The following is a 12698-nucleotide window of genomic DNA, read 5'->3' as shown; positions in this document are numbered from 1 at the left end:
CCTCAAATACGTTGTTAGAAAATATTTTAATCCATTTAACAAGCCACAGAGTGTGTGAGATGTCAGTCATGTTTAAATGCATGAAACCGAAAGTATTGCAACGAATACCCAGTCATTACAACAGAGTTTTCTCAAATACAATGCCATTACTTGTAAATACATTTGTGTTCAATGCATGAATGCTTTTATTCAAATAAAAAGGCCTTTTTATGAACAGTCTCGGGTTGTGTGTAAAAAAAAAAAAAAAAAACCCAACACAAGTTCTGTACTGTTTCTGTTTTATTATTGATAAATGAAAAGGTTTGTAGTAAAGGACGTTTCCCCCCCCAGCCGTGAAACAAGGTCAAAACAGCTCAAATACTAGAGAAACAATGTTTAGATCTCTTCCACCTGAAATAAAGTGGCACAGTATTTTAGAAATCTCTCAGAAACAGAACAAATACAGAAATGGGATGATTCAGAGGACTCATATCAAGCCACAAAGATGGTTGAGAGAAACATTATAGAGCTACTATAGAGAGATAGAGAGAGAGAGAGAGAGAGAGATAAGCACAATGACCCAGATTGATTGACATGTGACCAGGTCACTCAAAAATGACTCATTTAGCCGACAGAGGCCAGGATGACATCAACCACGTTCTCGTCTGTGCTCCTAACAGTAACTTGCATAGTGACCCCATCAGCCAGAGCCAGACGAGCCCTCACCAATACATCATGACCTCCCCTAAACACACCTTCAGAAAGACGAGACCATTGCTCATGTTAAAAAATTAATATCTTATACACAAATTTCAACTAAAACAAGAACATACCTGCTAGGAACAGAACATGTGAGTTCTTGTTTTCAGGAACTTTGTCCGAGCGCTCGCAAGGCTGCATGCCCAAGAAGCTGATAATGTTATTTACTGCCTCTGTGAAGACAAACACAATAAACAGATGATCATTTCACATTCTGTTATCTCCAGCCACAAAACTCTTCTTACAAACATGCAGCGTTTAACTTAAGATGTTAATTGATGGACTGGAGTCATGTGTATTATTGCAATGTTTTTATCAGCTGTTTAAACTTTAATTCTCATGGCAGCCATTCATTGCAGAGGAGCCATTAGTGAGCAAGTGATGCAATGCTAAATTTCCAATGAAAAAAAAACTCATCTACATTTTGGATGGCCCGAGGGCGAGTACAGCAAATTTTTCATGTTGAGGTAACTATTCCCTTAAGCAAACTTACCATCTAAAGTTCTGACTGTGGCCAAAGCAAATGTCTCTTCCTTCTCTAACTCATCTCCGATCTCCTCCCACGCTGCCCCAAAGTTTGGTTTCAACACCTTCTGTATGTGGTCAGCGACTGTCACCTCTAAATCTTCCAGCTTAGAAGGAAAAAATACATTGAGTGAGGAATGGCTCCTGATAATCTTCCCATTTTCATCAGTGTGGATTTATTTAGAAAATTCACATACTACATATTCATCATCGTAACCGTCATCTTCAGGGTCTCCCGTGTTGGGATCACAGTCCCGGACCAGATATTTCATTGTACAACTGAACGTGCAAGAGACTAAGACAAAGGCAAACAACAAAACAGAAAATCATTAAGGGAAACTTAACATTAAATCTGCCCAAGAAAGAAAAGTTGACATCATACTGTGAATCAAACATGTCTGACCTGCTGTGGGGTCATCCTCTGGTAACCGGACCAGACTGTAGCAGGAGTTGGGCTGGCTGTAGGGGAGATTTGGTGCAGGAACATTATGTAGCACCTCGTACGACTCTGACGGCTCCATCTGGACCTGAACCCGCTGCAGCAGCTGGTCGTTCAGCGTGTTGGTGCAGTCGAACTGGAAGATCATGTGATTTGCGAAAGTGTGTTTGATACAGCGCACCACGTACTCCGTCTCTGCTTCGGTTAACTGAACCGGCTCGGACGACTTGAACAGGAGACCCAGGCCCTGGAATTCTGGGATGGCTGCAAGTTGTTCTGAGGGAGAAAAATAAGAGGACCAGTTGAAATGTGCCACAGTTTGCTTCAGACTCTGGTTTAATGATGCCACATGCATTGTTTTGCCAATCAGTTAATCTTCTTACCTTGGTAAATATCTTGGCGGGAAGGTGCAAGCCTTTCAGGGAGTTTGCTTGTTGCCACGGGTGCGATTTCTGGCATGAAAGAGAAAAGTGAAGTGAACTTGTGCAATTTGAGCAGTTTTGAGTAAGCTCTGCGATTTACCCCAAAACCAGGTTCAAGGCATAAGATGATTAGCATCCAAAATTAGAGGCCAAGCAATGGTAGAACGTAAACAAATCGTTTTTTGAGTGTACATGATTATGAAAATATTCTCCAATGGATTACAATGAGTAATTAAGTTATTGGCCTCAGGATCATAAGCAGCTCAGGTTCACACCTGTTTTCTGTTCGGTGATGGGTGCAGTGGCCAAGGGAACTGTCTTCATGTCGAACGGTTTCTCAGAGGGCTCCAGGGTGTACTGGTGGAGGGATTTCTCCAGTCCGGGAACAGATACGGACAGACCTGCATTCAAACCATTCAATCACCCTTGTTCATCAGCTAAATCAAACCAAATATGATATCAGATACACAGTAAGAATCTTAAATATCCAGAACAACTGCAACACTTCACCATTGAAGATATAAGCGGCATTCAATGCCTTCTGCTTCTGCTGAAGGACGTTCATGTAGAATGTGGCTCTGTCTCTGACCTCATCGTCACTGTCCATCATACACCTGTCACACACAAAACATTTCTCTCTACACATGGGCAATAAGCAAGATTATCATGACAATATTCTAACATTCTGGTAGATTCAACTTTTTTTGTGTAAAAGTGGTTAAAATAACAAAAAAAAGTTACCTTAATTTTTTCTTAATTTAACCTTAAATATTTTTCCATGTGAAACCATTTTAATCCATTTACATAAACCGATTTTCCCTCTTTAGTAAAAAATAATTTATTGTTCACTTCGCAGTATTCAATAATTTAATAAAGTGAGGATTTTCCCTTTTTAGTATTATTTCACACACAATTTTCAGTTTTGCACCTTTTTTTTAATCAAGTAGTTCAGGAGTTTATCTTTTGAAAAGATAAAAAAGTTTTATTTTCTGCTTTGCACTTATTTTTCCAAATGCAATCAAATAAATGAAACTGTCTTTTATTGAAAAAATAAATATTAGCAGTTTTGCAGTTTTAAATCCTGTCAAATAAATAGTTTTTATTGTTTTTTTTTAACAAACTTTTGCATTGATTTCCAAACACATCTTTGTTGACTTCCTTACTCTAATACTCAAATCACCAGTATAAACACTCACTCCCTTCACACACACTTCCTGCTGTTGAAGGCCTACCTCTGCATCAGAACCAAGACGCTTGGCAGCAGGTCGTCATTTTGAGCCCCAAACTTGGCCAGCGCACTTACAGCAGCTTTGAAGAAAAACGTGAGAAGAGTGTCAGAGCAGAAGAATGCTGTTCAGCTTATGCTCTGGAATCAGATTATCAGCCCCGGTTTAAAAATACTACTACTTGCAGTCTGACTGCAATTAATTACTGGGACACGTGTGTGGCGCTCAAACAAAAAAACACTGTACCAATGGATATTACAAACACAAGCTTTCTAAAATCTTAAGGTGGCACGAGCAGGTCTTTGAAAGCTCATTGCAAGGAGGTTAACACAAGATCGCTCACCTGCCCGCACTGCCTCGCTCTCCAGCACCACACGGTTGAAGATGAAACGGATGTATTTGGAGGGAGTGGGGGTACGTGGCCCCTCTTTCCCCAGCATGTGGAGGATCTTAGTGGCCAGTACGGTGTGCTCACAATCCTCGATAAACTCACATAAGTGAGCCAAGCCGGTCTCCTTACTCTCTGGGTTTTCCTCTATGATACTGATGATACAATCCACGATGGCTCTCTTGTACTCAAATCCACCCTGCAAAAAAATACAAATTAAACCTGTCTAATAGAAAAAGTAAAAGTTTTTTCAACTTTTTTTTGGCAATAATAATTAAAATACAGATCTGAAGTAAACCAGGTATTAAGGATATCAAGTGTAAATCTGGCGGTGTGGTTTGGCACAAGAAAAGAGATTACAAGACTCCAGTGTAATAACAGAGGAACAAACGTCCTTGGATGAACTTACATCATCTCTCAACATGTTTGAAAGGAAGCTCATCATCACACTGTGCTTTCTGGGATATTTCTGGCACAGAGCACTGATGGCCTGGACCACAACCACCTGGAAAACAAACAAGCCATTTGTTCATGAATACAGGAATATTATCACTGGACCGATCATTTAAAAAGTATAATATACGTACATAACACCTGAAACATGATTGAATATGCATCTGAAGCATGTGTTTGTTCTCTAATTGAGTTGAAATTCAGTGTCTGGGTCATGAAGTCACCTTGAACTCGTCCGAGATCTCTGAGACGAAGGAGGAGATCTGCTTCATGAGGCGGTCGACGCTGCTCTCGCTGCCGGTCTTCAGCAGGGTGGTGATGGCCAGGGTGGCGATGCTGCGGTTGGAGTCAGTGATCAGGTTCTCCAGGTCCAGGTTGCATGCGGTCACTGCTGACGGGTGCTTCATTGCCACCTGTGGATTAGATTTTTCAAACCGGCCACATCACCTCCTTTTCATGCAAAAATTCAGAATTTTAATGCTTCACCCTATTAAGGATTGCACTATTGTGTGATAAAAGCATGCCTTTTAACACAAAAATGTGTTCTTTGGTGTCTCCAGGTGGTAGTTGATAGATACTGCAACTAGTTTCAAACTAAATCCTATTCAAACCAACCTTGTTAAGAGTCCGTACAGCTGCATATCGCAGAGCTGCTTTGGGAGAGCTGCAAAACAGCTGGAGAACTATGGAAAGAGAAAGAAAGACCAAATTAATTTGAACACCTAGTGTACTCTGTTGTGTGTGCTGGTAAGAAAGCAAAGAAAAAAGACTAACCAGACACAGCAGGAGCCAGCTCACGAGCGGTACAATTGGGCATGTGGACGATGGCAGAGGCTGCTTCATAAACCACCATCTCATGTTTATTCCTCAAGCAGCTCTCAATGAAGTCAAACATTGGGCTATCGTGCCTGTTAAAACACATGTAGATAGACTAGGTAAGTATAATCAACTGCATCATGTTAATAACACCTAAATGAGCCTGAAAAAAACCTGATGTCCCACACACGTACCCTCCCTCTGTCTCCTCCAGCAGTTTACTGGCAATGCGAATCATCATGCAGTAAGCAAATGGAGACTTCAGGCCAGATTTGGTGAATTTGTTGAGCATCTTTGTCACAGCTAGTCGGTCATTCTTCCTCAGGTGATACAGAAGACCCAGCGCATGGTACTGTGGAGAAAGATCCCATTTCATTAGAGAAAGAAAGACCATCAACTCCTCAGGCAACGGATGCAAACAACTAACCTGCACCATGATGTTATCACTGGAAGCCGCCTCCTGAGCTTCATTGACCCAGCGTTTTACCACATCAAAGCTCATCTTCACCATGTGCTGAAGAACAGATACACAAACAGAGCTTCATTATCCTGAACCATCATGAGAGTAAGTGTAATAAACAGTTAAGTGGTAAACAGACTAGTTTATATTAACGATGACAGTGTTTTAGATAATATTATACTGTTTAGTGCTGCGAGTGCCATGAAAATTACACTCATCACCCTTTGAACTGTCATTAGCAATGTTGTTACTGTTACTGAAAACTAAAACCGTTATAAATATTTTCCCTTAAATGAAAAACACTGAAATAAAATAAATTAGATGAACTTAAAAATGTTTAAAGTACTAAAATAAAAGCTAAAAGGAATAGAAAAATAAAAACTAATTAAAATGTAAAATGTATACATTTAAAATATTGATAAGTACTATTCTAGTATATATCACTAAAATAATACTAGCTTGTGATCTTACCAGTGAGGAGACCAGAGCAGAGCTGGAGACGCTGGGCACTTTGTCCACAATGGCCTGTTTCATGTATCGTTCAATAGCTTGCAGCATTGTGGTCTGATGGACAAGATATTCACAGTTGGCAACATATACGCAGAGATAAATGTTTTTAAACAGTGGAGACTCACATCAGTGATTCTGCAGAGAGCTCTGATTGCCGGCCCTCTGTACACATCCTCTTTACCAGTCATGTCCTTTGTCAAGCTGAGATACAAACAAAGCATTAATCAGTGACTTTCATAAGCTAATATCGGCCGCATGTGCAAAGATTCCCATTCCTGACCAGATAAAATGTTTTTACACTACACATATTAGGAAAAAAATTATTTTAAATATCTCAAATAAGAAATCCGCTACTCTAGCTACATGAACTGCTCACCTGCTTGTAACAATGATCACATCCTCTGAGATGTTGGCCATCTCCTTTATAGTCAGGTAGCACATTCTTCTCAGGGTTTGCTAAAACAAACAATTATTTATTTGTTGATGTAATTTTCCCCCCCAGTTAATAATTATAGTGCATCAACTTGAAGATATCTCAGGTAGTTGGCATTTCTAATTTTCATTTAGTTTAGGTTTTTAATACTATTTAAATTTTTCCGTTTTACATTTTAATTCATTTGATTTATTTCAATGAACTTTTTTTTTTAAATAGGAACAATGTGTCATTTTAATTTTTAACAATAATCCCAGGAATAATAAACACCGATATATCAGCCAGACTTGTATTGGCCAATAACTGTCTGCTTTGACACATTTTTTGCAAAAAATTGAATGTGTATAATTGTTACTACACTATGTTATTAATTAAATTATACATAATGCAATTTGTAACACTCGAAGAAAACAGTTAATGGGGCTGTAAAGTTTCTTACATCATTAGACTGGAACAGTCTAGTCATGGCAAAGAAAGCTTCAGTGGCCTCCGTGGTTCCAAAGTGCTCACCCTGAAAAACGAAGGACGTTAGTGATGGAGCAGTCCAGAGAGAGAGAGAGAGAGAGAGAGAGACAGACAGACAGACATGGAGAGAGAGAGGGAGAGAGAGAGACAGACAGAGAAGAAAAAGATGTAGTGGAAAGCTGCTGGAAAAGTAAGATATAATCATGTACCTGGTTGAGCAGGTAGATGATCTTTGTGAGGATGTGTAGACATTTTCTCGGATTGATTGGTGTCTCATTGAAAAGCCGAGCCTTTGAAACATACATGTAATGTAACACACAATACGAACGAGACATTTATCTGATTTGAAGATTCAGATGCATCAAACTCACCTCCTGTAGAACAGCGCTCTTCTCCAGATGCTGAAAGGGGTTTGAGCCACTCCCTAAACACACCAAAAAAAAAAATAGATCTATCATCTAAATCTGTGTGTCTTCATTTGGGTAATAAAACTACCTATAAGTTATTCAATTATAAATCATAAGATGCGATTTCTTCTAGAAATGCACTCATAGAATAATTTATGAAAGGAAAATAGCAACTATATGTGACTCTTTGTCTGAGTTAGTTCATTTCAAAACAGCAATATTAATCTCACACATGAAATGTAAAACCTATATGCAAAGTAAACTAAACCCAGAGAGTTAGATTTTCTGAATCTGAACTGTCGGAAGATTATAGATTAAGAGCATTACAGGAGAGAATAGCATATATATGTGTGGCCCCTTTGCAGCAATTTTATCCAAATTTTAATCAAATCAGGAAAAAAAAAAAATTATATATATATATATATATATATATATATATGCACAAACAAAGCTTATTGGGGAAAAAAACCACGAAATGTAGGTTCTTCGACGTTAATATTTGTAAGTTACTGAAGATAAATACAGAGAACTGCTAACGTAAGTTAGCACATTAGCTTCCATAAAGATTAAAAACACATACTACAAGATACTGCAGTATCACACAGTTAATACGCAACTCAAAGACAGAATTTAGTACAAAACTGGAACATAGACAATTATTTCTAGAGTTAAATAAGTTAGATTTACTATTACAAAAGTATTGTGGCCTGCAGACACTCTTCCTTAGCAAAACAGACGTCATCATTTCAGCCACGGAAATGAGTGGTTAATAACAGAATACTGAATCTATGATGTGTCAGCGTGTATTTAATATTGCTCTTACCAGACTCCTCATCCTTCTTGTCAAATTTCTTGATCATTTTGCGAAGTGTTTGAGAGCAGTAGACGAGAAGATCAGACAGTCATTCACGCTCTTTTCCTCCACGTCAACTAGAGTGACGTATGTCGTGAGCTGGTGGAGGTGAAGATGGCGCCCACCGCTTCAAAATAAAAGTTCATGCTTAAAAGTCGGGGTGACGATGAAGAGGCTATGTCCAGACTATATCAGTCAGTCATCACTGTGTGTGTGTGTCTGTATATATATATATATATATATATATATATATATATATATATATATATACATACACATAAATATTTAGATTTAATTTACAAAATTGTTAAATGCAAAGACTTTGTGTATCATAATATATATATAGTAATATATAGTAAACAATTGTAATATCATAATTATTATCTCTATATTATTTTTATAATATTTGTTTTGAGAGACTAATTTCTGTCTTCACCAAAATGTTGATTATATCTGAAAAAAAGTGATCAAATATATATTAATTATTCAACACTATTTGCCTGAAACATAAATAGACTTCACAATAATTATTGCATTGACTAGTCTGTCCTGAATGTAGCTGCGAAAAGGTTTGAGTCGTGTTTAGAGAGAGAGAGAGAAAGAGAGAGAGGGAGAGATTCTCATTTCTCGAAATTACCTTCCGAATGGACGCTTTGTTACACTTGCAATTATTTATTTATTAAACGATAAAACAATTGTATACAGTACAAAAATATTAAGCTGTCGGATTTATCAACCCAAAGTTTTCAGAACTTTACATAATCTGTAGCCATCCAGTCGTGTATCTTATAGAGCAGTAACTGTTTATTAATCAGGTCAACTTTTTACTGAGATGTACAGATAAATTGTTTAAATGAAAAGGGAAAGGGAAAGGTGTATGAGTGTTGCAAAATATGACTTAGGCTAATTCACTCTGAGACATATGCTACTGATAATGATTCTGAGACATAGGCTACTCCAATCATTATGTCTCTTTAGCTTGAGTTTAGAAACAGACCAGTCTTGTTGACAATTGCCATGAGTCTCACCCACAGACAGTATAATATGGAGCTAATATTATGACAAAATGATTTGAATTTGAATTGTGTAAATTTGAATTATTTGCAAGTGTAATCTAACAAAATTGAATTTTAGGTGGTAGTTTAAATAGTTCTGAATTTGATTTTTTTAACGAATATTGAACATTTGAAATTTAACAAAAATTGAAATGTTTTTAGGACTGAATTTTATAGACATATATTTTCAAACAGCTAGTTTTTTGTTCTGAATTCTTATACTGCAAATATTCAGTTTAAAAAAATTCAGATTCAAGTTTTTAAGATGAAGAAATTCGGAACTTCAAATTCAGTTTTCTAAAATTCAATGTCAAAAATTCAAACTCAAAAATCTGATCTTACAGAGAGTAGGTCACAGGTCATCCACAGGGAAGAGTAGATGATCTCAGAAAAGTCGAACAGAGCATTTTGGCCAATTGGGGACTGGGGAAGTTTTCCAGCGCAAACGTGGTGGTGGTTCAAGAGGTTGCCACTCTCTGACTCTGATCGCCCAGTGTAATATTCAGTTCCCGTGAAAAACTGTTCCCGTAGGTGGAGTTTACATGAATATTCATTAGTTCCCTAATCAGTGCACTCTCCTCAAATCGCTACATGGATTATTTTGAACAGGTAACGACGTGTCAATGTTAAGCACTGAAGCATTGTAACAGTGTCAAAACAATGGAGTTTGTGTAATATTAATCATCTGTAAGCTGATTTGCTTGATTGATTGCAGGCACACAGAAAAACAATAAGCGAATAACCTATGCTAACCTTGGGATATGTAGTTTCTTAATCATATTTTTTATGTGTTTAGGTGCTTTTTATACATTTCATTTGTGGGGCATTAATTGCTGTTTGAATAGTATGATTAGCTAAGTAAGGCTACTGGTGACTATTACTGCAGTGTATTCACGACAATGCTTGAAACAAATATATATGCTGCCTAATAAATATAGCTATAGGCTAGCTTTCCTGTGTTATTTATAAAAAGCTTAGTTTGTATGTAGCCAGTGTTTCTGTTACCTAAATAAGTCACATACATAGGCTACTGAAAACAATTTTCTTGCAGTGAAAATGTCAATATTGTAATCAATCTAATATCTAAATGGTTATATAAAACGGTGCATAAACCTTAAAGTAGTGTTCTGATGCAGTCTTCTTGGACATAGGTCAGCAGGTACTCCAAGAATATTCTTTTTACATTTGGATAAGAAATCATATGTCTCATCATCACCAATGTTATAATATGGCTTTGATTTGCTTTTGTGATTTTCCACATATATTGATCATCATGTAAAGTCACTGTCTGTTTCATACTGGGTGAGAGAGCTGAAGTCACTGGTACAGTAGCTGATCATTGTATGAACTGGACATACATGGAGGCTGTTCTCATCGAGAGACAATAAATATCTCAGACACTCACCTAATTTTGCATTGCTTCATTCCATGCTTACTTTCACACAACTTTCCTTGTCTTTTCAATTTGAGTTATATTCATAAAGCAATTACTTCTGTACTTGTCATAGTAATATTTAATGAATGCAATATTTATGTGATCTACAATATCATTTTTTGAGTATAATTTTAAACATACTTAAAGATAACATGTTATTTGTTAACCTGCATGCCATGTTACTATTAATACACATCAGAGAACTGTCAACATTAAAGAGTGTTGTTAAATTATTTAAATATTAACTTTAATGAATCTCAGAGGATATCACTTTTGGTAAGCGACAGGAGAGCAGAGTTTGGCTGACAAAGAAACATTTGGGTTTCATTGTATGTAATAGTTGTAAAATGTGAAAAACAATTTTGAATAAGATGTTCAAATGTTACAACATTGTGCAACATTATTTACACAATGGATCACTATTCACTATTCTTAAACATGACATGATGAGGTTGTTTTTCAGTGCCTATGGTCAAAGAACAGACACAATGTATGCTTAGACATACAGATACAATGTATGCCATGTATGCTTATAATATTCATTATTATTATTATATTTATTATTAGTAGTTCTTTCTTAGATTGTCTAAACCGTTAAGCTCTGTATTTGACTGTTAACTCAATGCAATAAAGAAAAATGTGTCCATTTTAAAAAGACTGTTCATTTAAATATAAAAATTAACTCACATGTTGTTTCAATGTTGCATGACTCACTCTGTAGAAGATACTTTAAAATCTTAGTAATAAAATATGTGACAGAAGTAAATGTGCATTTATAATAATAAATACACTGATGGGGCTGTGAAGGCTGGTAAAAACGGTTATTAAAAAAAAAAAGATGAAAGAAAGCATGACAGGATGTTCACATCGATTTTATTAAGACACAGATACATTTGTAGTGGTTTGTTTCAGGTTTTGAACCGTATTTTCCGCACTATAAGGCGCTATAATCTGGCGCGCCTTATATATGGATCAAGGCGCACTGTCAAAATGTTGACATTCCCTTTAGCACATCTCCATCTAGTGGATGCATAACGCAAACCCAGTCAAACGTTTGACTGCAGTATCTTCTATTCTATGCGCCTTATAATCCGGTGCGCCCTATATATGAAAACAGTTCTAAAATAGGCCATTCATTGAAGGTGCACCTTATAGTGCGGAAAATACGGTATACAAATTGTACTAGTCTCTCTCCAATGACAACTAGGTAGTCTAATCAAAGCAAACTATTAAAAATAAAGCCCCACAAATGAAATATATAAAAAGCGAAATACACCAAACAGTAAAAACTATATTAGGTAAATGATTGTTTTTCTGTGTGCCTGTAATCAATCAAGCAAAACATGAAAGACAATTTATCATATTACACAAACTTGTTTTGGCACTGTTGCAGTTAATGCTAATTAACGCTTAACATTGACACTTCGTTAGCGGTTCAAAATAATCCATTAAAACAAATAGAGTTTTGACGAGCGTGCACTGATATTTTCAGTTCCATTCGTTTGCACGTTGTTTCAAGGACACGCCCATAATAAGGGAACTAATGAATATTCATGTTAACTCCACCCAAGGGAACAGTTTTTCACTTTTTCACAGAAAACTGAATTTGAAGTTATGAATTTCTTCATCTTGAAAACTTGAATCTGAATTTTTTTAAACTGAATATTTGCAATATAAGAATTCAGAACAAAAAAACTAGCTGTTTTAAAATACATGTCTATAAAATTCAGCCATAAAAACATTTCAATTTTTTAATTTCAAATGTTAAATATTCGTTTAAAAAAAATCAAATTCAGAACTATTTAAACTACCACCTAAAATTCAATTTTGTTAGATTACACTTGCAAATAATTCAAATTTACAGAATTCAAATTCAAATCATTTTGTCATAATATTAGCTCCATAGTATAAAAACAGGTCTTACTGCTATAGGTAGGCTAAGCCCATTTGAAATAATTTTCTGTAAAACAGCATTAAATAACAAACGTGACAAGCCTAACATGACCAAACCATTATGCGTTTAAATCAAAACTAGTGTTGTCAAATGATTAATCGTGATTAATCGCATCCACA

At 36.3% G+C, this 12698-nt stretch overlaps 1 protein-coding gene across 1 annotated transcript; it reads right to left on the bottom strand.

Annotated features, from left to right (window-relative positions):
- Positions 1–558: 558 nt before the first annotated feature.
- On the bottom strand, positions 559–8251 carry LOC132098908 (coatomer subunit gamma-2). The gene is made up of 23 exons (XM_059505182.1): positions 8106–8251; positions 7247–7299; positions 7085–7165; positions 6850–6921; positions 6354–6433; positions 6103–6178; positions 5939–6031; positions 5435–5521; positions 5202–5359; positions 4966–5099; positions 4807–4874; positions 4416–4604; positions 4148–4243; positions 3694–3937; positions 3357–3432; positions 2635–2738; positions 2400–2525; positions 2086–2154; positions 1667–1978; positions 1461–1558; positions 1232–1370; positions 813–911; positions 559–734 (listed from the first exon to the last, which is right to left on the bottom strand). The coding sequence occupies exons 1-23, from the start codon at positions 8140–8142 to the stop codon at positions 604–606; spliced, it is 2622 nt and encodes an 873-aa protein (XP_059361165.1). The 5' UTR covers positions 8143–8251; the 3' UTR covers positions 559–603.
- Positions 8252–12698: the final 4447 nt, after the last annotated feature.

This window comes from Carassius carassius, chromosome 22 (genome assembly GCF_963082965.1).
Source record: "Carassius carassius chromosome 22, fCarCar2.1, whole genome shotgun sequence".
NCBI classification, from domain to species: Eukaryota; Metazoa; Chordata; class Actinopteri; order Cypriniformes; family Cyprinidae; genus Carassius; species Carassius carassius.
The sequence above is the reverse complement of the archived record's forward strand: the minus strand, read 5'-3'. Positions and strand labels throughout refer to the sequence as shown.